A 26,976-nucleotide genomic window follows, 5' to 3' on the forward strand; every position below is an offset into this window, starting at 1 on the left:
CAACCCGAGCGGTGTAATCCGATTATCTACCTCGAGTAACGACATGAAATCTCATGCGGGAAGGAAATGGCCAAACATTTTCCCATGGAGCAGTCAAAATATCTTTTGGTAATGTGGAATTCATCCCTAAATAACAAAACACAAGCATTTTTTTCTGCCTTCTACAACTTTGGTACAACAACGATCATTTTTCAACCATAGCTGTCGCTCATTCTAGACTGCGGGTATGTGTTTTTAAACAAACACTGGTGCAGGCAGTGTTAATATTAGCTTTGCTTGGCATTTTGTTGCAAAGAGAGAGAGAGATGTTGTGCATGACATTTGTGAAACAAAGAAGGAAACAAACAGGGAGCACTTGAGAAAAAGGTACAAAATAAATAAATAAATAAAAATACTTACACATTTTTGACAACAATGTACCAAGGAATTTCTTCAACCCGTTCACTGGAGAGGAACACAAGGAGAGATAGAGATGGGGGAAGGAGGTAGAAAGCGACACAAACAAAACAAAGTCATTTTGATGAAAACTTTACAGCGCCGATGTTCCCAGTGAAGGGAGACGTGCGGCTTCACTTGTCGGGTGGCTTGCTTGCAAAGGTTCGAGTGCACAGGAAAAAAAAAAAAAATGCAAGGAGCTGCGTGTTTATGGGATAAATGGTTGGCGGCGTTCCCCTGCCTGTTCTCCGAGGCAAACAGGAGATGAGAGGGAAAGAAAGTGCCGCTGAACCAGCGAGACACCGCGGCAGACGGAGGCCTTTTCTGGCTGACACTAGAATAGAAATTCATCTTCAGACGAGCTTGCTGCAGGCGTAGGTAGCGACGGAGGAACATTAGCAAGTGTAGCATCTCGTCTGTCTTATGGTGCGCTCCCTCGTCTCAGAAATTTAGCATCATTTATTTGTGTTTGCTAACTAACCATGCTCCCAAAACGGTTCAGATCGCGACAAAAGTCGTTTTTACAGGATGAATCGTTTCCCCTGCCGATGCCTGCCACACAAGACATCACGTCAACAATGATGCTTCAACACAAGAGCTGCATCAAAAAGTTGCAGTAACGATTTGAAGCATGTCTTCGTTAACCTTGAAGAATGAAGATTTTCCTTCATTCATGAATGATTAATGCAAAAATCCTAGTCACACACTTTTGTATTGACTTGCCCATGTGCAATTGTGGCATTACCCCATGATATTATGGCAAAATACCCTGTGGCATTATGGGGAAAAAAATGCTATGTTGTTAGCATTTGGGTGTATTTCACAGAGCAGGTTTAGTGAGAATTCTGGGCCAAGAAACCCTGAAATGTGGGAAACCGTTTCCGTTTCACAAAGGGAGGTACCTGAAACCAGAGGAAAAGAGGTAACTCTGGCCTGTTTCATAAAAATAGGTCATTTAAGCTTTCGGTCAGTTACCGTAGCAACATGCTCCATGAATCAAACCTAGCCGGTGGCAGGTTTTTCACAATGAACCTCGAGGTTTTCTCTGTCCCCGCCTCCTTTCAACCACACACGACATTTAATTTCCTCATTCATAAAGTCTGCGAGTTTTTGCGTAAATATTAGGGGTGGGAATCTTTGAATGTCTCACAATTCGATTTGATTCCGATTTTTGGGTCCGGCGATTCGATTCAGAATAGATTTTTGATTAAGAACGCTTTTTGATTCAAAATGATTTGATTGACAATGATTTTTGCTTCAATCTATAGATGTGCAAGGAATCGTAATGATCTACTCCAGTCTGACTTGCTAATGCTAATTAGTGTGCTACTCGCGGCACTTTTATCACTCAAAAGACTACTTTTATTGGAATAACTTGATCGGGACTTTTTCCTTCTACTCTCTAATGTGGCTACAACTTAACAGTATATCAGACCACACTGCCCCTAAGTGGCCAAATCGGGTACAACATGAACAGCGCTCCAAATAAAGGCACAGACAGACAAAGGCAAGACAGTATAAAATAATTTTTAATAAAATCGATTTTGGGACATTTAAAATCGATTCTGAATCGTACTAAATGAGAATTGCGATTCTTATGAGAATCGATTTTTGTGGCACACCCCTAGTAAATACGCCTATAGTCTAGAGCAGAGGTGGGCATCGAGGGCCAGAGTCCTGCAGGTTTTGCATGTTGCCCTTCTCCAACACAGCTGATATATGATCAGCTCATCAGCAAGCTCTGCATAAGCCTGATAACGATCCTGTTGATTGGAATCGGCCCTCGAGGACCGAGATTGCTCACCTCTGGTCTAGAGCGTAAAGTCCACTTTTGTCACAAACATGGCATGTCCTTTTGACAATGACCCTATTGATGAAGGTGCCGCATTATTGCGCAGGGAATTCAATATTCATCGTGAAGTTGTTATCAGACTGTGCATAGATATGTTGTCATTTCCGGACAAGATTGCACCTAAATGAAATGAATTAATGAGTTACCATTCAACATGTTTCCCCTGTAATATTATTGTGATTGCAAAGGAACTACATTTAAATCTACACATTGACCAGACACCTGAGCAGCAACATTCTCCCACGCCGCCTTCCTTTATGGGGAGCCGCTGCGGTGTTGCACTTTTTTTCTGAAGACATGTTTAAATTCGCCATATGATCATACTAAGATTTCCAATTGAGAGAGGTAAAAAAAAAACGCAGAAGTAGAGGGTGGCGTCGCGCTCTGCTTCGCCGTTGCCATGGTGACTCGACTAATCATTGATTGTCTTTTTAGTGCCGTGGGGGTAACGCCAGGTGAAACTACTCTGCGTTGATAAAAAAATACCTCAAATCAGCTGTCCTAGAACCAAAAACGCAGAGTCGACATCGGGTTTCCCCTCAGTGCTTTGTTTTTCTTTCCACCCCTGCCAGAATACATGTAGCATTCAAACTACTACGTATTTAATGTTAAATGAGTTAACCTTAGACACAATAAATATCATATCATCTTATCATCGACTCTGGAGCTAATTAGCAACTCAATAACGACTAGGGGTGGGTTTAAAAAAAACGAAACGAATAACTGATATTGAATCGATTTTCCTTTTGGGGCCTGATATCGATTCATTCAACCATGAATCGATTATTTTAACACAGTCATATTTTTCCCATAAATTCACAAGAAATTCAAATTTTAAAGGCCATTTTTTCATCTTACTGTTTTCTTAAAATTTACTGTTCACATGAATTTAAAAGTATTTTTTATATGTTTATGATTATTCACTTAGAATTATGAAAATAGTTTCATCTCATCCTTACTGATGTCAATGTTTGTGTAACACTTTTATTATAATACGGGCATAAGATATTAAGATAAGCTACACCTTTATTTATCCCACAGTGAAGAAATTCCCAGCGTTACCAGCAGTAATAGGCATCATCACACATCATATATAAATAAGATGTATCACAAAAAATACTTATGTGGCTTATAGTTAAATAAAAACAGAGAAACACAATAGATCATTAATCAACTAAATCATTCAACCTGTTACTGCCTCTGCAAAATTTAATTTGGAATTTAATTTGTGGAGTTTTTATCATGTCCTTTATATTTAAGTAGAATTGATGTTCCATATTTATTCAATTTCGGATCGAATTGAAGCGAATCGAATCGGGAAAAAATTCTAATCAAAATTTAATTGATTGAGGAAATTAGAATTGATACCCAGCCCAAAAACAATTTAAAGATAAATTTGTGGTTTATCATGGAAGAAAATTTAGGTGCGTGAATTTTGTGTATTTGTTTCCATTCATCTCATTTCGATGACTCTTTTTCCTAATTAGCTAATTTTGCGTGAGAGGCGGTTAAAATAAAATAGTAGCTATGGCTTTTTCTCTTTCTTCCTTGTCATGCACGGTAATCTGCTTTGCTCCCACAGTGTCTCATGCCGACTAACTTTTACCACCTCCACAACAAGCTCACAAACTAATTGGATGTCTAACGTGTGCTCTGCTATTTCCAGTTTAATTTCTCTTTAAGCTATAAGAGGAAACAATAACAATTCTTCTTTATTCTAGCAGCCAGAACTTACTTGCAGAGAGGTCCGGTGTAGTTATCAGGGCACAAACAGGAATATCGGTCAGGTCCATGCAGACAGGTGGCGCCATGTGCGCACAGGTGGTTCTCACAGATGTCCACCTCCTCCTCACAGTCCGCTCCCGTGTACCCGAGTTCGCAGGAGCACTCGTAGGCCAGCCCGTTGATGCTGCAGTTGCCGTGGATACAAGGATCGGAGGCGCAGGTGTCAGTGAAGAAACCACAATGCCTCCCTGCCCAGCCCTCAGCACAGCTGCAGTTGTAGTAGTTAAATAAGTCCTGGCATTCTCCTCCATTCAAGCACGGATCGGGAGTACACATGGACCCCCCGCTGCAACCGACCAGCGGAGGATTAAGTGACGTCAGGGTGAATTTCTCCTCCTGCAGACGTGGAAGGTTCACCTGAGAAGAGCTGAAGTAAGGCAGAGCAATCCCGCCCAGCTCCACTGTGCTCAGGCACCCTGCCAGGGACCACCCGAGGTCGGGAGCCAAACCTCCCAGGAAGATGTCCACCCCGTTCCTGAGGAAGTCCAGGTTGCCCCCTTGACCGCCGGAGGTGATGGCTTCATCTACGTCATCATCCAACACCAGAGTCCACTGAGACATATTAGCCCACGGTGCAGTCATGAACAAGTGGACGCTGTGCCACTCGCCATCGCTGACAGATTTCATGCTGTTGAGGCTGAGTGTGGACTTTGTTGGCTTTTCTTCCTCCACACCTTCTGCGTATCTGGTGGAGCTCTGTAACTCCATGAAGAGGAAGCCATCCTGGACGGAAAGGGTGACGAAGGCAGAGTCCTTCTCCGCATGGAGGATGGCCTCGTTACGTTTCCGAGTGCGGAGGTTCACAGAGAGGTTGGTTAGGTTGCGGAATATGCGGCCATTTCCTCTGTAGACCAACACGGTGCTGTCGTTCAAGAAAGTGGCATTGGTGTAACCTAGAAGGGCGTGACAAATACACCATATGCACTTAAGCACACCTTTAACATAACATTTAAAATTTAAACATAAGGAACCTAATTTGAGTTTATTTTGATTACTTTTGTTTCAGGGTTATTATAGTTTTGCAATTTAAATTTTTAGTTTTTGTTTCGTTTGAGTTTAATTTTTTTAATTTAGTTAGTTTTCATTAGTTTTCAGGGTGGTTCTGTTCTGCAACACATTTCTTACCCAGCATCGCATTTCGGCCAAGTTACAGTTTTCTCATTAGGTTTGGCACATTTCTTGAAACTGAGATGACATTTTCAAAACTGCAAGCTCATTTGGCCAGACAGACTTACATTTATGCACAACCTATTAGTTCGTTAGCAAAAGCACATACCTATCCCAAAACTGGTCACACATGCTTCACTCCAAGCCAGGCATTGTGTGAGCACTGCAAGTTAAAATCATTAGATGTTTTGTCAAAACAGCAGAGGTGCCGCTAACAAAATACAATTATATATAAAACTGAGGAGAGGGGGGAAAGGATTTTACAAGAGCAGTTTTCAAAGTTATCGGTTTGACATACTCTACTCAGTCAAGGAAATTGTAACACTTTTTATTCACACAAAGTTACTTACACATTAGAGTGCAACAAAAAAAAAGTGTAAGCCGAAATATATATATATATATATTTATATATATATATATATATATATATATATATATATAATAACTAATAACTAAAATTATACCTAGCGCACAGCGTAAATGAAGAACCAAACACTGTAACACTTTCAGTAAACAGTAAATTCGGTCAAGTAAATGTTACTCTATTTAGAGTGGGACCAAATAGACTCAGTTTTAGAGTAATATTTACACTTGGAAGAGTATGAAATAAAGACGAGACAAATAAATTAATAAAAGTCACTCAAGGATTGAGGAACTAACTCACGACCTTCATCTTAGGGAACAGCCGATCAACACCCTGAGCAACAGATCTTCTGCTGTGTGTTACTGTAGTAAGTATTTCGCTCGTGTCAGCTGGAATCTTCATAACTCCGAGACCAAAAAACATCTTGAAGCTAAGCAAACAGTAGAAGTGTCGTAGCTCAGGTGCTACTGCAGCCATCTCCCAACCTGAAGGTTAGGCTACTCCACACTTGAGTGACTTTTATTTTATTTTTTTCAATTCTTTATTTTACTCTCTTCCAAGTGTAAATATTACTCTAAAACAGAGTCTATTTGGTCCCACTATAAATAGAGTCAAATTTACTCTACAGAATTTACTGTGCAGTCACTATCGTCATTTTTCCCCTGTGGACCATCCATCCATCCCGCTCTCTGTTTGGCCAAAGGTTTTCATACACGTTGCAGCGGATATTTTCCCTTGCAAAGCAAAGTCTTGCCTTACAAAGGCTACACTGATCGCCTGTGATATGCTGGACTAATTTTGACAATTGAACAGATGGTTTACCATATTATGACTTACACACTAAAATCCTGCTGACATGTTTTGGAGAGGATAGCCATTAGGCTGAAAAACAACTAATCCAGTTTGATCAGCAAGATGTATTCATTTGGAAAATGTGCTAAATGTGGCCACATTGTGCTAACTGTAGGCTAAATGTACAAAACCATGTGCACAGATCCGCTGAGGCAATTGAGACATGTACTACTGTAAGATATTGACAATTTGATGAAAGCAAATGTAAATTGGTTTTGGGATTTGTCCATGGTATTTTGAAAATGTCATCTCAGTTTCAAGAAATGTGCTTAACCTATGGAGAAAAACTGTAACATGTAAAAGACATGTGGACAACATTAAATGTCTGTTAAAATTAGTGCTGTCAAAGTTAAAGCGTTAAATAATTAATTAATCACAAAAAAATATCGCATTAATCATGTATTAACTCAGATTAATCGCAATATCAATTTTGACCACAGATTATCCTTTATCTTGACAGTGGATGGTTACGTTAAAGGTAGCACAGGTTGTGTTTGAGCAATAAACATAACTACTGTACATGCATTCAAGTAAAGCGTTTAATAAATGTTTGCATATGACATTCAGAATGTTTGTTTATGTCAAACTATTTAAATTATGCAAGTAATTAACTGGTTAGAAAAGGAGGAGGATGGGCGTATGCAGTGGATAAATCATTTTGAAGATGTCCTCATAACATTAAATGTAAAAAATAAATAACGCTTAACATGTGCTCTTTAAATTTGGTGGTAATGTTGATTTAAAAAAAAAAGCCTTTTTAATTAAGCGATTAATCAAAATTCTAAAATGTGATTAATCTGATTTAAAAAATGTAATCATTTGACAGCTCTAGTTAAAATCCAAGAACCAAGTTGAGCCTTGATTTAACTCAAAGGGAGTAACAGTTAGCATGTCTTAGCGTTACATGTTAGCATTAGCAGACTTTTGTTTTTTTTAAACATACTGTAATAATGTTTAATTCTCTTTTGTTTATGTGCCAATATTACATTAAGCCTCAACTGGGAATGACAAACAGCATAAGTAAGCACCCGATTTTGAGAACTACTGAAAGAACTGTGCTAGCAAGAATCTTTTTTTGTTTGTTTCCTTTAAGCCAGTCTCCCAATTCAGCGAGAGAGACAGATGATAAACAGATTCCACTGTAAAAAATAAATTCATTGTTTGTGTTTCCCCCACTCACGCACACTAACAAAAAGAAATGTGCCAAACCTATGGAGAAAAACTGTAAATGAAAAAGCAGGCAAGCCGAGCCATTGGAGCCAAAAGTCAAGCACGCAAAATTGTCGGCGAGGAGTCACGCCATCTGAAGGTGCTTTTCTATTGGCTGCTAGATGTTGTCACTTCTTGTCCTTATTCCGGTTAATATCAAAATAAATATACTTAAAATCACATTCAAAATCAACCCTAAAGGCTCATGCATTAACTTAATTTCCAAAGACTAAAATGAAGGACATTTTCGCTATAATTATAGTTAGTTTTATGTAGTTTTGTAAACATAAATTTTGTTTTAGTTACTTTTCTTTTCTTTTTTTTAAAAAACATTTTCGTTTTTATTGTATTTTGTTGACAAAATAGTTTTTTCGTTAGTTTTGCTTAACTAAAATAACCTTGTTTTGTTTTCATTCTATGCTGTGCGGTTAACAGAGGTGTAAAATTCAGGTCCAGAAAGTAAAAAACCCTGACTCAGTTTGGCTTTAGTCACTGAAAGGTAAACGATTTCCGGAGATAGCATTTTTGCTTTCTGGAGCTGGATTTTACACCTCTGGTGGTTAACCTGTTTAGAGAGTTTTCTTTTCTAATCTGGCTGGTCTGGTTGATTACCAATCACAAACAGGGCAGTGTGGCTCAGTGGTTGAGTGGTTGTCTCCCATCCGTAAGGTTGTGGGTTCGATCCTCACCCCTGGTGGTGACCATGTCGATGTGTCCTTGAGCAAGACACTGAACCTCAATTTGCTATTTGTGAATGGGTCAATGTGAGGCTTAATTGTAAAGCACTTTGGGCACCATATGGTGTAGTTAAAGTGCTATATAAATGCAGTCCATTTACCATAAAAAGCTAAGCCCATTCAATATTTTAAGTGATCCACAAACAATATGATTGTGACATGAAACGACCTAATAGCTAATTAATTGGCAAGCTTGTTTAAGATTGCCCTGTTGCTGGACAAAAATAGAGAAGCAATTGGTTGTATTGAGTATTTGTATAACATGTCTTCCAAGTCATTCACCAAAATAAAAATGACAAGGAGAAAAGTTTGTAAATGCAACAACAATGCAGTTACCTGGCAAGCTAATAGTTAGCCTAGCTTCTTGTATTTCTTCTGCCGCTACACTTTCTTCTTCTTTCTATTTCCTACAGTCTGGATGTCCTGTAGCACCATACCGCCTCTCACAGGCCAGTCTTGGTATTACGAAAGACATCTGCTTACCAATTTTTTTCCCCACTTGCCATGTGTGAGGTCTCTCACACTTTAAAAATCAATAAAAATTGGTACAGTATGTATTTACCTAAATTTCAGGTTTCTTTTTAGTCATTATGTTGTTGTTGTCTTCTTAGTGATCGTCTGAGTTTCTATGTTGCTACATTTTGGAACTTTAGCATTTGGGATTTTTACTGCCATTCAGCTGCTTTATTTTTTTTAAGATAAATAATGCTATGGTATTTCCTGCCGTCTTTCCTTGCATTTGGGTACACACAGGCAGTATAACTATGATATTTTTCCCAGGCAATCGGTGATAAAGAAAGCAAGTCAGTGTTATAAGATATACAATAACAAAATAAGATATATTTTACAACTTACAATATACATTAACATGCAAATGTATTTGCTCACTACTAGTAGATTTGTTTTAGCAGTGCTTTTACAGCTCTATAATAAATCCTAGAATGTATATACGATACTGTAGTAATGTTCAGATTCAGTAGAGCAACAACTACAAAGGCTAGGCTGTCTACAAAAGTGTGAAAAAAAATCACAGTGTCACATTGCAGTTTTTTTTCTCCCCATCTGGCAGACTACTTGCTCAACGTATTTTTTTTGTTTGTTTATTGAAAATATAAACCAGCAACAGAAATGCTGCAATTAAAATAAAAAGATTCAAAAGAAAAGTTTGTGTTTTACATACATAATCATCATTAAGCACAGCTTACATGTTCAAAAGGGAGTAGGAAGAAGTAAAAAACTTATCAAGTCCTACCCCATTACAAAAGAAAAACAAACAAACTTACACATAAATAGCTGCACTTATACGTGCATCGATATGCCAACACTATTGTACATTTAGTTGATAAGCAAACATTTTTACAGATATGTAAATCAGCACAAAGGCTTACACATACATTTCTAATTGCACTCTATTTTCCACATTTGTACTGACTTATACCTGATTTAAATATTGTTGTTGTACTTTGTTTTTATACACCCTTTTAAACATAATCGGTGATTCACACTTTTTCAAGTTAATCCCAAAATTATTCCACAAATTTACACCTATAATTGTAACACACCTTTGCTTAATATTTGTTTTTGAGTTGTGTCATCAGCAAACAAAACACTTTTAAGTATTTTGGACACACAGCAGTTTATATATAATCTAAATAATTTAGGGCCAAGCACTGACTCTTGGGGAATGCCGTGAGAGATCATCAATTATTTTGATTGTATGTTGTTGAACTGCAAATTCTTATATCTGCTATCTAGGTAACCTTTAATCCATTTACTGTATATGCTAAGCCTCTTATGCCGTATCGCTCTAATTTATTCAATAAAATACTATGACCTATAGTATCAAATGTTTTTTTTATAATCTATAAAAATCCCAATAGTAAATTCTTTATTATCTATACTTGTAGCTATAGCTTCTATAAATTCAATGACTGCCAGGTTGAGGTTGATGTTTTTTCTCTAAATCCATATTGATTTTCAAAGTTCTCTATTCAAATGATTCATTCCACACCCAACTCATTTCAAGCAAACCTCATGTTGTGATTTTGTGTAAAGTGGTCGTTTTTAGTTACTCAAGTGAGTTAATCACCTATAGCAGAGGTCCCCAACCCTGGTCCTCAGGGACCGGTATCCAGCCTGTTTTCCATGCCTCCCACAGCCAACACAGGTGATTCATATCATCAGCTAATCAGCAATCTCTGGAGAAGGCTGATAACGATCTCCACCTGTGTTGGCTGTGGGAGACATGGAAAACAGGCTGGATACCGGTCCCTGAGGATCAGGGTTGAGGACCACTGACCTATAGTATCATGGGGCTTGCTTCGAGACAAAGGATCAATAATACAGGCACAAGCCAATTCTACTATACTTCATGGAGCACTGCGCGAGTGGATTGAGGTCGCTAAGCATGTTACATGCATGTCTTTTTTTGTGTAGTGTTTAAATTGTGCGTGATTTTTAAATTAAAGTGCATTGGGACCATGTTGATTTTGCACTTAAAAAAAACTGACTGACTGACTGATCGATCGTTGACCCTGGAGACAACTTAAAGGTTATATACCTCATAGTAAGATGTGTACAGTATTATAATGGAGTGTAAGAATTCTGATTTAATATTTCTATGATGCTTAGCTGAAAGGTAGATGGATCATCTCGCAATTACAAAATATTTTAAGATATTAATTTCACATTTGCCCCTAATATAGTTGATCCAGCATTTAGAAAGGCAATTTGATCGGCACTTTCAGAATAAATTCATAATACATTAAAATGAACTAAAAAAAAAACCCTCTGTTATAACTAGTTAATAGATCATTAGTACACTGTTAATTAATGAATTAATGGCGTATTGTTTAAGTTTGTTAAGGATTTATAATCATGCTAATAGATAGTTAATATATTATAGATAAACTGTTAGGTAATGAGTTACAGTTAATGGTTTATAACTATAACTACTAGATAAGAAATAGATCATAAACAAGCTTTTAGTAAATTACTATTAACCACCAAACTGTGTTTTACTAAGCTATTTTAACAAAATCATTTGCATGGAAATGGATTAAGGAATGAATCTCATCATCGGACTGATGCCTTGACTTACATTCATATCCTTGGTTGAGTATCTTGCACTCAGCATCCGCAGGACATGGAGACAATTCGCACCATCTGACCTCTTCACAGTGTTGCCCGGCAGTGCTGGGTGGGCACGAGCAGGTAAAATCGTCCCACATGGTGTAACACATCCCCCCATTCAGACAAGGGTTCCTCTGAAGAAGAGAGAATGATACAAGTGGGGTACAGTCAACTCATTTTGAAAGCTTTGTATTCATCATGAAATGCAACTTCACTTTATAAAAGGACAGCAAAGAGTTGAGTTGGTCCACTTACACTGCAGGTGTTGTCACCAGAGCAGCCAGCAGTCACATTCTCCATAAGTTGCAATGGGAATGTTGTCACTGAAGTGCCCAAACCAAAAAACTGCAGCCTCCTGTCATTTATCCGCAGGTCTTGAATGCATCCTTTAAAATGTCCCCCAAACACTTCAGTAGCATCACTCTCCAGCAGACCTCCAACATAAACAGCGTCTCCTTCTTGCAGCCCATCCGTCGTGACCTCCACCTCAGCTTGTTTGTGAGCCTCCACGTGCAGCGTCATTCGCCCCTTCGCCACCTCCACATTCACAAAGTGAACTTGGCCGTCATCGACGGCGCTCTCTCCCCTCAGGCTCTCCACGTCACCCAGCTGAGCCATGACCACGCCGTCCTCCAGCCACACGTGCAGGTACTGCATGCCGCTGTTGCTCACAGCCAGCAGGAGGCCGCCGGGCTTGCGTGTGCGCAGGAAGAGAGAGATTGAGAGGCCCTGACCCAGATCATCTGTGACGGTGAAGGCAGCGTAACTGAGTGAGTCCTCGCTCCCAAAGCGTGCGGTCACATGTTCTGAAGGTGAGGGAAAAGATTTTTGTTCCATGAAATTGTATACATACATTCCCAGTATATAACATTCTCTTCATTTCACAGTGGTTCTCTTGGACGCACATGCACTGCTTCCATTTTGTTTTTGTGTCAAATTTATTTTCTAGCAATGAGAAATGCAAAAATGTGTCTTATATCATTTCAAATATTGTTTAGCCTTATATTCTTCCCCTCCCTCCTTTGTTAGTGAAGAAACTTGGTGCGCTAATTAGCAAACCGCCAGGCTTCTCGTTCTGTCACCCTCTAATGGTCATTGTTATTTTCCGTGTTTCTCCCAATAAATCTGATTCTGATTTTGGTTGGCAAATTTAGCTACTTAAAGGAGCCACAATAGTCACCACATCGTTACAGTAAATCCTAGTCCAGTGGTTAGCATGAGTGCCTCGCAATCAAGTGGGATTCAAAATGAACCTGTGTGGACTTTGCATGCTCGCCAAGTGATTGTGTGAGTTTTCTCAAGATTTCCTTCCACATTTCCAAAACCTGTATGTAAGTGTAAATGGCTGTTAGAAAATGGATGGATGGTGTCAATCCATTGAATTTGCTTGCAACAATGATATTTCTCACAAAAGAAGCCAAACTGAAAAGTGAAAGGAAGGAAAAATTTGCAACCAGCAGCCTGCATGTGGCATGATGTCTGTATAGTGTCAGTGCTTTTCTGATATGGGCTGCTACCCTTTACAATCATAGACATGCCACTTAATAGATGTTGAGGTGAGCATGTGAGTGGGTGTCCCCCATCAGACAATCGCTTTTATAGATTTAAGGGCCTACAGATATCCTCTGACAAAGAACTCGGGCATTCAGTACACCGAAGTACAACAAACTAGGTTCAACAGTCCAGCTATTAAACTGTTAAACTGTTGCTTGTAGCAAAGCCAGAGCGGTTCAAAGTGATTTTGCTGTCCCTAAACGTCCTTTCAGCTATTTAATGACACCACAGTTGGAGTTAACTGTAAAACTAAACACACGACAAGAATCCACTGTATATTTAAATATAACTTAGCGCTAATGCTAAAGTGAATGGAGGATCCCATTCAAATGGTAATAGAATTAGCAATGGACTTCGGGAGTGTTTTACCTTCAAATAACAAATATTCACGCAAAAATGTTATGGAAACACAACCTCACACATAAGATAACACTACTCAAAGGCACAAATTATTCCCAATTTGTGAAAAACGAGTTATCTTAATAGAATACAATCGCAACTTTCTTCTGTTCTCTTTGTAAGTGTGTACACCATGGATGCACGGCACCACACTGCCCCTAAGAGGCCAAAACACCCAGTACTAAGTATTAGTTTTCAATTGCTATTTTAGTATATATTCTTATTTTACATTCTTACTAGTCATATTAAAAGCTGAGTTTTCAAGGATTCTAGAAAATTTCATCTTCTCAAAATTCAAGGATGCAAGTATCCAAGGACTCCCCCACACCCCCATACCATTACATGACATAGCACAAAATACAATCCCTAAGGTCCCAGGTTAGCCCACTAGTCCACAGACTTGATCAAATAACACGAAACAAATGTGATAAACAAGGTAATGTAATGCTTAAGTTTGAAAATGAATGAAAATGCAAGAGGCTTGAATTTCACATGAAGAATAGTGTTCAAGAAAAAAGTGTTCAACGTGCAGGGATGAATGGGTGTAAGGCTATGTTGAGTAGTTGAGTTTAAGAAGTTGAAAAAAATATTATTTTTTAAAATCAAAGAATAATCATTTTATTAATTGTGATTTGAATCTCAATCAAAAATAATTGTGATTATTATTTTTTCCATAATCGTCCAGTCCTAGTTGGTAATGATGTAGAAATGGACTCTCTACACTGAACTAGAATAATAAGCATAGTGATGAATGAATAACCAATGAAAACTGAGTTGTAGTGGCCAGTGACTGTGTTGTTGCTTTGAAACATATGAGGGGCCCTCAGGGACATCATTCAGCGTTACCTCTCATACCTGCTGACATCCTTTCACACATCAAACTAAAATATTTTCATATAAGACACAAAAAAATGTGCTCATACAATGTACTGAAATATGTCTTTTAGGAGTGTGTGTGAGAGCTAATGCTGATTATTATGACCCCTCGTGTAAAAACATACCCTCTTCACAGTCTTGGCCCTCGTAAGGCCTTGGACACTGGCACTGGTAGCTCTGCCACAAGTTGACACACACTCCATTGTTTTGGCAAGGCACATCCAAGCAGCGATCCCGGTGGCTGCAGCCAGGGGACACGTTTACAGCAGAGTCGCTCAGCCACTCCTCGGGGACAATCAGTTGCCAGTCCACCAAGACATCCCGCATGCAACCAATGAATGGCGGAATTTCGACATCCTCGCTGGAGTCCTTTATCACCCCTCCAATAAAGGTGTTCTGAGGAGGCGACACCAGGCCGTCCATGTTATTCTGGACCGGCGCCACCTTGTAGCATGACTGCCTCTCACATTTCGCCGCATCATTCAAGAGTCTCAGACTGAGCACCCAGTTTGTGAGCACTGCCTCAACAGTATGCCACTCCCCGTCAGTGACTATGTGGGACAGCTCCAAAGCCCCGATTCGGCTCTGTACTTGGAGCCCGGCAGAAGCTTGCCTTCTAAGCGTGAGGTGGAGCTGGCCCTCTTGCAGCTCCAGACACAGCAGCAGGCCCCTGATGCTCCGCTGGAACAATACAGCCCTGGGCAGCACCGACTTGAAGCTGAGGGTGATGTTGCAAGAGATCTCAGCATCCACAAAGGGGCTCTGCAGCAGAAGGTAGCCATTACGTTCAAATGAGAAGGTGGTGGGGGTCTTGCAGAGGGGGCCGGTGAATCCAGGTGAGCAAGAGCATGTGTATCCGTGAGTACTGTCCAGCAGGAAGGGGTTGCAGGAGCCTTGATTCTGGCACTCGTGGCCGTCACAGCCCACCAGCCTCACATCGCAGTTCGCACCTCCATAAAGGTAACCATTGCTACGTTGTTTGCTGCAGTGACACGTGTACCCCTCGTCATGGCTTTCACACTTCCCCCGATTCTGGCACGGGCTCGGATCACAGTGGTCTATTAGCTCCTGGCAGAAGGAACCTGTGGAACCAATTAAACCGCAGCAATTTAGCAGGAAAAAAATGTGTATCACTACAGTGTAACCAAAAGTTGACTATAATCCAGCAACAACATTTTTTCATCATTTCAAAGAGGTTATGGACTCTGGGCCAGGGTATTATTTCATTATACACTAGCTTTTGTTAAAACAAAACAATTTACCCCAAATCTTTGAATCTTTTCTATGAAATGTAGCACATTTTGTAGAAAATCAAAGCAAATTGAAGAAAAAAAATTTGGAGCACTGGCGCAGACTACGCTGATAGTTCAGCCTGACCGCTACCCATCCCCACTTTTTTCCAGACTCCTACTATGCTCCCTTTGGGAGCCTGGCTTGAGCCTTGTCTTATTTTCCCTCCACCTCCCTAGCGTCTTCCTTTCTCACCTAAGGTCTCGCACCACTGAAAAGAAAGTACCCTGCCTATCCGTCCTGTCTCCCTCTATTGGTCAACTTGTGCATGTGCAGTGACTAATAAAGATCCATTCCATTCTTATCAGACCAGGTAAAACACCGCAAATATATACTGTGACTTTGTTTGACGACTAAAAACACACCTAAAGGCCTTTTAACAATCAACATTTTTTTAAACACATGCAAAATAAAATAATAATTTCTTACAATGCTAAACTTTTAAAAGGGCCATTTTAAATCGTAATTTAAATACAATATAAATATTCCCCTCACGTTAAATTACACATTTAATAATACACCCAGTACAAGTTAAAGTAGGCAAGTCCAAAAAATGCATTGGACACTGGACATTTAATTTTTGTTTAATCAAAGTCTCTGAAAGTGATTCTATGGGTCCAGACAATATAAAACTACAGAAAACAATACCATCAGTGTTTCTTTCTCTTTTTCTTTACCGAGAATAACCACTTAACTAGCCCATGAGGTTACTTAACTCTGCTATGTTCTGTATTATCCTCTTAACGTTTTTTTTCTCTTAAAGGTGTTTATATAGTACTATTGTAAAAATAATGATAATTGTTGTTGCCCTGCAGCCATAGTGCTTGCTATATATATATATATATATATATATATATATTTGTTTTTTTTGTTTTTTTAAAGGGTGAACAATGCTACAATGCACTTCAATAACTTAATTACCTGATCCAAGCAACAGAATGGCCCAAATCCATGGTGTGTGTATCCGCATCATGCCGCCACTCTTTCCCCCAGAAATGCCCCAAACTTGTCTAAGTGCACCATATTAATGTGAGTGGACACAGGCTGTTGCAGTTGAGGTCTGTTCCTTGTCTGCTTGTGTGTAGCTGTGCAGGGCTGAATACGTGGGGACCAGCAAAGCCAGATCCTGGGGATTACTCTAATGCTATTTGGACACCTTACTGAGTCAGTGCCTCTGGCAGGGAGTCCGTTTTAGAACATAAAGTGACACTAGCCATGGCAGCTCACAGACTAACTTATCGTCTTTATAAAATCTAATTTTGTCTCAGGCGGAATAAAAATCAATAATATTACTTGAGACACATGGCAGTAAATAAGTCAGTATCCATTTTATCCAATCATTGTTATTGTGCACCAGTCTCACACAGTGTGATATATTTAATATTAGGTTTATATTGCTTTGTTCTACCTTTCAAATACACCCAAAGTAGTATTCCATAACCCAATGTTTATCTCATTCCTTACCCTATGCACACACTGTTTATTGTTACAACACAACTCTTGGTACTGTATGTGTCAGCATAGGCTCCAAAAGGCTCAGGGAACTATACACATTCCACTGACACCATCAGTAAAACCCACTGACATGCTACTTGTATGATAACTGCAGTGGATTCAATAGAATATATACCTGTTGTTCCTGGAGGACAGCTGCAGATGTAGCCTGCAGCATGCTCTGGGTCGTAACGTTCAGGTAGCAGCAGCTCGATACCAAAAAGGACCTGCCATGACCTCTCGATACAGCGGCCTCCATTTAAGCACGGGTTACTGCCACACTCATTGATGTCTATTTCGCACAGTGTACCTTTGAACCCTGAAATGAAGAAGAAAATAAATTACTATCACTATGTACTAGTACAATACAATCCCCATATAAGGTCAATAGTGTAGTTTACCTGGCAAGCATTGACAGGTGTAATGACCCTGACTCTCCATACAGGTGGCACTGTTGAAACAGGGTTGAGAGTAGCATTGTTGTCTCAGGACCTCACAGTTTCTACCATTTTGTAAGCAGTCACAGCTAGATAAGGGACACAGTCACACTGAACGCATTAAAACAACCCTTGTGTATAGGAGGAAAAAAAGAAAGATCGATTCCTTGGATAGCTCACCCATTTTCTCCATCTATACACAGAGCGCCATTTTGGCATGGATTGTCTTGGCATTCATCAATGTTGATTTCACACTGGTGTCCTTGGTAACCGGGCGGGCAGGTGCAAACGAAGCCACCAACGTTGCCGAGGCAACTGCCGCCATTGAGACAGGGCTGTAATTGACACTCATCAATCGAGACCTCGCAAGTGGCCCCTGAGACAATGAAAGCAACACAGATGTCAGAGTGCAAAATGAGAGAAGCTTTTATGTGGACCGGCTGTGATCATACGTGCTTTTATGCCGCACAAGCTTTTGCAGTCTGTGCCAACAACAAACACAATTGTGTGCATTAACTGCATCACTTCACTACTGTACTGTAGGTATATAAAAAAAAAAGTAGTCTAAACACGTCTGTGCTAGGTTTTATATTTCAAAATGGTCTAAATTTTGTATCACAAAGACCTAGCAATTGAGCAAACTTTTGATATCCACTGTGAGATAAAAACGTACGTCTCTATGTATAGTGGAAATATGAGACAAATCAAATGGATTTAAATTAATCATGTGTGATCTTCTACTGTTCCTGTTCGCTCACCAGTGAAGCCAGTGGTACAAAGACAGGAGTAGCGGCCCACTCTGTCCTCACAGGTGCCTCCGTTGATGCAGGGCTGGGATACGCATTCATTAACATCAATCTGGCAGTGAGCACCCTGGAAGCCCGGCACACAGAAGCATGCATAGCCATCCTCGCGGCTTTGACACAATGCTTGGTTTTGGCAAGGATTTGGTGAACACAGATCCACATATGGAGGAGTTGCACCTATAAACATATGATGATGAAGAAGTATAGTGAACTTTTTGAAGCATTTTTGTACTGTCATCATAAACATTATGAAAAGATTCCAAAAGATAAAATTATATTTTTGTCCAAACCATGTTGCTAAAGATTAGGAACCAAAAGGTTCAGAGTCAGGTTACCATGGTAAACGACACCCTCAGCGATTAGTGACACGTGTTCTGTTTGGAGCTCTTCAATAACATCATTCCTCCCCTGAAATACTAATTAGAGGATCAGTATTTGATCCTCACTGAGGAAATAATATTATCACATATGAAGTGATAAAGAGTCAGTGGCTTCGTCACTTGTCGACGTGTATCTACTGTATTGATATGACCTATTAAAGATGATTTAAAGATTTAATTGGTTCATAAAAATGACCCAAGATATTAATTGCAATGTCCTTTGACCGCCTGTCGGCCACTCTTAAGGAGCATATGGCTCTTTAACTGTATCTTCACCATCAAATCCTTCAAGGATCACCTTGAAAACTGTCCTTCCATCAAGAAAACAACAAAATTGTCGAAACCCTATTGAAAGAGTAATTCACAATGGGTTTTTTTTTCATTAAATTCAAAACTAATAAATAAAAAATACAGAAAAACAACCGATTTCTAACGCAACAGTACCAGTACTCACTAAAGTCACTAAACAAAACAATACAAAAGGCAAACTCTGGTATTGAAATGTATTGTGGAAGTATTTAAATTCTTATCTGAGAGTTACATCATCGTTTTCAGCACATCAAAACTCCCGTGTCCATAAATAGCAAAAGAGGAAGGGGAGTGATTTATGTTTTCAAGATGCAAGCAATTACAGTCACTGTTTTGAGTTTGTATCAGCTAAAAACAAGACATTCTGGAGTGAAATGTCAAATTGCCCAGCGTCTGAAAGCTTGCTCTCATGGTGCGTCCGAAACATAGAGGTAAAACCACCGAAGACTGGCTAGCCGCTAGAACAAAACGTTACAGTACTCTGAAGCAACCTTCTATGAGCCCTGATCTAAATTATTTTAAATGAGAAGGCATACTTCAAGAAATCAATCAAAAATATTAGTTGGTCAGTTTTATCATAAATTTGTATTTATTACTACCTCTGTTGGAATCAAGTTATTCAAGCGGCCATTTTTGTTCTAGGATTGCAAAACCTTGTGTGGAGCTCCCATCAAGTCCTCATTAAATGACCAGTGTGTCAAATCGGGGGGCTTTAGGACCCAGATGCGGGAAGGCAGAGCAAGGAGGCAGGGGTGTAGTTCAAAAAGAAGGGATTTAATTTCTATTAACAAAAAAGTTTCCAAAGTTCAAAAACATAAAACAAAGCATGAACTTGAACAAAAGAGGGAACAAAAAAAAACAGACAGCAACAAAACATGAACTTGAACTTGAACTAGAACTTGGGAGGGAACAGAAAACAGGGCAGCATGACATGAGGACAAACATACATACCACAATGCACCAACACAGACAGAGGAGAGACAGCAGACTAAATACACCAACACTAATGACGCAACAAGACACACCTGGACCAGACACAAGTGGCTGAGGGCACTGATTGGACAACACAAGGAAGGGCAGGGTCACAATCAACAAGACAAGGAAAACACACAAGGAAAGCAGAAACTGAACATGACAGAACCAAAACCAAAACATGACAGAACCCCTCCGTCGAGGGACGGCTTCCAGACGTCCCTTAAAAAGTTCAAAAACAGGGCGGGCGGAGGGGGCGCGGAGGCGGGAACCTGACACATCCCTCCAGTCTAGTCCGGGGGACGTCCCGGACGCCAGACGAGGGGAGCCCGGTGGCGCTGATCTGGAGGGCGCCCCGGACGCCACACCGGAATAGGACGGCCGTGGGATGAACATCTCCTGTCCACCCCGATGGCCCTGACGCCGCCATGGAAGAAGCGAAGAGACCCCGCACGAGAGCGGCCGAAGCCAGGAGGCCCGGGGCTGCAGAGGGTGAGAATGCCCGGGGTCCTGAAGCTGCCGTGGAGGCGCGAGGACTTGAGGCGGCCGACGAGGCGCGAGGACTTGAGGCGGCCGACGAGGCGCGAGGACTTGAGGCGGCCGACGAGGCGCGAGGACTTGAGGCGGCCGACGAGGCGCGAGGACTTGAGGCGGCCGACGAGGCGCGAAGACTTGAGGCGGCCGTGGAGGCGCGAAGACTTGAGGCGGCCGTGGAGGCGCGAAGACTTGAGGCGGCCGTGGAGGCGCGAAGACTTGAGGCGGCCGTGGAGGCGCGAAGACTTGAGGCTGCCGTGGAGGCGGCCGACGAGGCGCGAAGACTTGAGGCTGCCGTGGAGGCGGCCGACGAGGCGCGAAGACTTGAGGCTGCCGTGGAGGCGGCCGACGAGGCGCGAAGACTTGAGGCTGCCGTGGAGGCGGCCGACGAGGCGCGAAGACTTGAGGCTGCCGTGGAGGCGCGAAGACTTGAGGCTGCCGTGGAGGCGGCCGACGAGGCGCGATGACTTGAGGCTGCCGTGGAGGCGGCCGACGAGGCGCGAAGACTTGAGGCTGCCGTGGAGGCGCGAAGACTTGAGGCTGCCGTGGAGGCGCGAAGACTTGAGGCTGCCGTGGAGGCGCGAAGACTTGAGGCTGCCGTGGAGGCGCGAAGACTTGAGGCTGCCATGGAGGCGCGAAGACTTGAGGCTGCCGTGGAGGCGCGAAGACTTGAGGCTGCCGACGAGGCGGCCGACGAGGCGGCCGACGAGGCGGCCGACGAGGCGGCCGACGAGGCGGCCGTGGAGGCGGCCGACGAGGCGCGAAGACTTGAGGCTGCCGTGGAAGCGCGAAGACTGGAAGCGCGAAGACTTGAGGCTGCCGTAGAGGCGCGAAGACTTGAGGCTGCCGTGGAGGCGGCCGACGAGGCGCGATGACTTGAGGCTGCCGTGGAGGCGGCCGACGAGGCGCGATGACTTGAGGCTGCCGTGGAGGCGGCCGACGAGGCGCGATGACTTGAGGCTGCCGTGGAGGCGGCCGACGAGGCGCGATGACTTGAGGCTGCCGTGGAGGCGGCCGACGAGGCGCGATGACTTGAGGCTGCCGTGGAGGCGGCACGGAGTCCGAGGACTGTCGCGGAGCCGGCACGGAGTCCGGGGCCTGCTGTGGAGCTGATATGGGAACTTGGAGCTGATGTGAAAACGGGACGGAAACCTGGGCCTGACGCGGAGCTGATACGGGATCTTGGGGCTGACGTGAAAACGGGACGGAAACCTGGCCCGACGCGGAGCTGATATGGGATCTTGGGGCTGACGTGAAAACGGGACGGAATCTTGGGGCTGACGCGGAGCCGGCACGGAGTCCGAGGGCTGACGCGGAGCCGGCACGGAGTCCGAGGGCTGACGCGGAGCCGGCACGGAGTCCGGGGGCTGACGCGGAGCCGGCACGGAGTCCGGGGGCTGACGCGGAGCCGGCACGGAGTCCGGGGGCTGACGCGGAGCCGGCACGGAGTCCGGGGGCTGACGCGGAGCCGGCACGGAGTCCGGGGGCTGACGCGGAGCCGGCACGGAGTCCGGGGGCTGACGCGGAGCCGGCACGGAGTCCGGGGGCTGACGCGGAGCCGGCACGGAGACCTGAGGCTCCGACGGCTGACGCGGAGCCGGCACGGAGACCTGAGGCTCCGACGGCCGACGTGGCTCGGAGACCTGAGGCTCCGACGGCCGACGTGGCTCGGAGACCTGAGGCTCCGACGGCCGACGTGGCTCGGAGACCTGAGGCTCCGACGGCCGACGTGGCTCGGAGACCTGAGGCTCCGACGGCCGACGTGGCTCGGAGACCTGAGGCTCCGACGGCCGACGTGGCTCGGAGACCTGAGGCTCCGACGGCCGACGTGGCTCGGAGACCTGAGGCTCCGACGGCCGACGTGGCTCGGAGACCTGAGGCTCCGACGGCCGACGTGGCTCGGAGACCTGAGGCTCCGACGGCCGACGTGGCTCGGAGACCTGAGGCTCCGACGGCCGACGTGGCTCGGAGACCTGAGGCTCCGACGGCCGACGTGGCTCGGAGACCTGAGGCTCCGACGGCCGACGTGGCTCGGAGACCTGAGGCTCCGACGGCCGACGTGGCTCGGAGACCTGAGGCTCCGACGGCCGACGTGGCTCGGAGACCTGAGGCTCCGACGGCCGACGTGGCTCGGAGACCTGAGGCTCCGACGGCCGACGTGGCTCGGAGACCTGAGGCTCCGACGGCCGACGTGGTTCGGGGACTTTGGACTTCGGCTGACGTGGTTCGGCGACTTGGAGGTGCCGCGGAGCCGGCACGGAGTCCGGGAGGTGCCGCGGAGCCGGCACGGAGTCCGGGAGCTGCCGCGGAGCCGGCACGGAGTCCGGGAGCTGCCGCGGAGCCGGCACGGAGTCCGGGAGCTGCCGCGGAGCCGGCACGGAGTCCGGGAGCTGCCGCGGAGCCGGCACGGAGTCCGGGAGCTGCCGCGGAGCCGGCACGGAGTCCGGGAGCTGCCGCGGAGCCGGCACGGAGTCCGGGAGCTGCCGCGGAGCCGGCACGGAGTCCGGGAGCTGCCGCGGAGCCGGCACGGAGTCCGGGAGCTGCCGCGGAGCCGGCACGGAGTCCGGGAGCTGCCGCGGAGCCGGCACGGAGTCCGGGAGCTGCCGCGGAGCCGGCACGGAGTCCGGGAGCTGCCGCGGAGCCGGCACGGGAACCTGGGAGCTGCCGCGGAGCCGGCACGGGAACCTGGGACTGCGGCGGCAGACGTGGCTCAGGGATCTGAGGCTGTGGCGGCAGACGTGGTTCTGGGACTGGCAGGATAGGGACTTGAGGCTGCGGCGGCAGTCCTGGCAGGGAAAGGGACATGAGGATGCGGCGGCAGTCCTGGCAGAGAGGCTTGAAGCTGTGGCGGCAGACCTGGCAGAGGACTTGAGGCTGTGGCGGCAGACCTAGCAGGATAGGGACTTGAGGCTGCGGCGGCAGTCCTGGCAGGGAAAGGGACATGAGGCTGCGGCGGCAGTCCTGGCAGAGAGGCTTGAAGCTGTGGCGGCAGGCGTGGCAGAGAACTTGAGGCAGCGGCGGCAGGCGTGGTAGGACAGGGACTCGAGGCTGCGGCTGAGTCGATACGGGGACCTGGGGCTGCGGCGGAGCCGACACGGGGACCTGGGGCTGCGGCGGAGCCGACACGGGGACCTGGGGCTGCGGCGGAGCCGACACGGGGACCTGGGGCTGCGGCGGAGCCGACACGGGGACCTGGGGCTGCGGAGGCAGACGTGGCTCGGGGACTGAGAACAGCGGTGGCAGACGTGGTTCGGGAACTGGGAACAGCGGTGGCAGACGTGGTTCGGGAACTGGGAACAGCGGTGGCAGACGAGGCACGATAGGGACTTGAGGGTGCGACGGTAGACCTGGCAGGATAGGGACTTGAGGCTGTGGCGGCAGTCCTGGCAGGGAAAGGGACATGAGGATGCGGCGGCAGTCCTGGCAGAGAGGCTTGAAGCTGTGGCGGCAGACCTGGCAGAGGACTTGAGGCTGTGGCGGCAGACCTGGCAGGATAGGGACTTGAGGCTGCGGCGGCAGTCCTGGCAGGGAAAGGGACATGAGGATGCGGCGGCAGTCCTGGCAGAGAGGCTTGAGGCTGTGGCGGCAGACCTGGCAGAGGACTTGAGGCAGCGGCGGCAGGCGTGGTAGGACAGGTACTTGAGGCTGCGGCTGAGCCGATACGGGGACCTGGGGCTGCGGCGGAGCCGACACGGGGACCTGGGGCTGCGGCGGCAGACGTGGCTCGGGGAGTTGCGGCTGGCGACTCCGAGCTCCAGCATCTGAAGCCCAAGGACGCCCAACTTCCTTAACCAAAGAGGACAGCAGGTCCATTTGGGCGGCCATGACGTGCTGGAGCTCCTCCTGGCGCGACAGGCGCGCCTGCTGATTCACCATCATGGTTTTCAGCACTCCCGCTGGGTCCTTCTCTGGTTGGTGCATTCTGTCAAATCGGGGGGCTTTAGGACCCAGATGCGGGAAGGCAGAGCAAGGAGGCAGGGGTGTAGTTCAAAAAGAAGGGATTTAATTTCTATTAACAAAAAGGTTTCCAAAGTTCAAAAACATAAAACAAAGCATGAACTTGAACTTGAACAAAAGAGGGAACAAAAAAAAAACAGACAGCAACAAAACATGAACTTGAACTTGAACTAGAACTTGGGAGGGAACAGAAAACAGGGCAGCATGACATGAGGACAAACATACATACCACAATGCACCAACACAGACAGAGGAGAGACAGCAGACTAAATACACCAACACTAATGACGCAACAAGACACACCTGGACCAGACACAAGTGGCTGAGGGCACTGATTGGACAACACAAGGAAGGGCAGGGTCACAATCAACAAGACAAGGAAAACACACAAGGAAAGCAGAAACTGAACATGACAGAACCAAAACCAAAACATGACACAGTGCTCTTTAAGACATCCAGTGACAGAAGAGGGACCACAATCAGATGAGCATGCGTAGATGATAAACACTCCTGACCACTTCACTAAAATCTTGAGCCCAACAAAGTGGTTATTGCACGGATATGAAGTGGGTCTTGCATGACAATGACGGTAAAATTGCAACTTTAAAATGAAGCTCCAGTGCACAAATGTATGCACACAGCCGCAATAATCCTCCTTCAAGTGCCTAATCAGGTTGAGTGCAAATCCTACGGGCTCTTGTGCTCCATGATTGGCGAAGGACAGTCTGACTCACAGGCAACTTGCAATCATCTCTAAAAGCAGCCACGTTGAGACCAGACTCAGCATGACTTTGTGATATGCTACTTGTACCATATGTCTATATTGTGTATATGTTGTAGAGCATGAGGAATATTAGTGTTAGGCTATATTACTATATTAGTATTTCACAACAAATGTATATATCCTTATAAGAGATGGGTAGTTGACAAAAAAAAATCAATTATGGAACAAATGTATTTTGGGGTATTTAGATGACCTTTTCATGTGGCGTAAAATGGACATTGAACATTTTTTTTCTCCATTACTTTTGTAAAAATCCAGTATTGTGCAATGTAAAATAATCATTAATAAATAAATAAAAGAAAACCTAACATGACATTCTTTGGCCAGCAAATTAGTTAACACAGAACAGTCAGTCCATCAACCAATTAGTTATTATCCCTGTCCTTATCCTCATTAAATATTTTCTAGTTTCTTTGGAATTATCATTTAAGGTATCTCTGGATAGTGTTAATGAGTCACTGTAACCCAAAAAGCGAACATGAAAACATTCAGTAATTTATTTCAGAGGAAATCATGACAGGTGGCACTGTAATGGGCGCAGTGGTGCTGCTGATCTTCCACTATTCCCCTGTAGCTGAGTTCAGTGGATTCAGAGATTCAAGAGACAGATGCAACCAACTATACATCCCATTCCCTCCCACAGCATGTAGTCTTTTCACATGCAAATTATCTCTAAGGGTCTTTGTTTCGACCTATCTGGAGAGCCTGAAATGGCACATGTGGGACACCTGACATCTCTTTCAGCCTGTTGCGTGTACACTGACGTATTAGCTTGTCTGTCTCGACTGTGTGTTTCAGAGGTGATAACAACTTGGGGGGATTGTTGTGTCTCGAAGATGTATAGTGTCTGCCTTCTGTCACTGCATCATGTTGTCCATGCACGTCAATGTGCTGGTCCCCCACTGTCAGAGTCGTTTTTTAGTCATAACATAAGCCTTACTGTTCTTAGAGACATCAGATGTTGGCAATGATGCCACTTCACAATTGAAATTCTAATCATGCACTTGCTGGACAGAAGCATGCAGAAAATACATATCTTGAAAAAAGAACAAACTTAGACATTTGGAGTTAGTAGTGTTGTACATATTGAGTGTGAGAGTCCAGTTTTTCTGGGAAAATAACGCAAACTACAGTAGGCCTATCCCATTGAAGCTTTACCTCAATTTCATTAGATACATTTATGTTGATATAGAGCATTTGTTAACACTGATCCGCATGTGGACAAGAAACAGTATGCAGTTAGATGATGGAGAAGTCACTTACCATGAATCACAATAAGTGAGGAGATAACTATCCACGCAAGTGATTTAAATATGGAATAACGAATTACATCCATAATCGTGACAGGGAACCATCCTGCTTGTCTGAAGGCTCAAAGCGTTGTCACGCGAGAGATGTCTGATCTGCCTGCAGGGTCTCACGTGTTGTCAACTCCAGAACCACTTCAACACACACTTCTGCTTCCCACTGGAGCACCACTAGGAGCCTCCATCACACGTGAAATAAAAGAGCCTGATGGCAAGCGCTCATCCAGGGGGAGGAGGAATTGAGGTAATAGCCTAAAATTAAACATTCATTTAGGACTTAGGACAATTGCACACGACTACTACTACTACTACTACTACTCTTACTACTACTACTACTAATAATA

At 44.5% G+C, this 26,976-nt stretch overlaps 1 protein-coding gene across 4 annotated transcripts in view; it reads right to left on the reverse strand.

The window, feature by feature from the left end:
* Nucleotides 1–26,718, reverse strand: part of crb1 (crumbs cell polarity complex component 1) — a 39,509-nt gene extending 12,791 nt beyond the window's left edge. For 2 of the 4 annotated variants that reach the window (XM_077583929.1, XM_077583928.1), the window contains exons 1-10: nt 26,589–26,718; nt 18,342–18,566; nt 17,764–17,959; nt 17,548–17,672; nt 17,283–17,465; nt 14,488–15,444; nt 11,789–12,339; nt 11,502–11,667; nt 4,023–4,965; nt 400–444 (exon numbers count right to left, since the gene is read on the reverse strand). In XM_077583929.1, the coding sequence (XP_077440055.1) occupies nt 400–444; nt 4,023–4,965; nt 11,502–11,667; nt 11,789–12,339; nt 14,488–15,444; nt 17,283–17,465; nt 17,548–17,672; nt 17,764–17,959; nt 18,342–18,566; nt 26,589–26,661 (3,464 nt within the window). In that variant the 5' untranslated portion in view covers nt 26,662–26,718. Of the gene's footprint in view, nt 1–399; nt 445–4,022; nt 4,966–11,501; nt 11,668–11,788; nt 12,340–14,487; nt 15,445–16,573; nt 16,731–17,282; nt 17,466–17,547; nt 17,673–17,763; nt 17,960–18,341; nt 18,567–26,588 lie in introns of those variants that run through there. The other 2 variants (XM_077583930.1, XM_077583931.1) reach the window with 2 other exon arrangements.
* Nucleotides 26,719–26,976: the final 258 nt, after the last annotated feature.

Source organism: Vanacampus margaritifer, chromosome 13 (assembly GCF_051991255.1).
Source record: "Vanacampus margaritifer isolate UIUO_Vmar chromosome 13, RoL_Vmar_1.0, whole genome shotgun sequence".
Lineage (NCBI taxonomy): Eukaryota > Metazoa > Chordata > Actinopteri > Syngnathiformes > Syngnathidae > Vanacampus > Vanacampus margaritifer.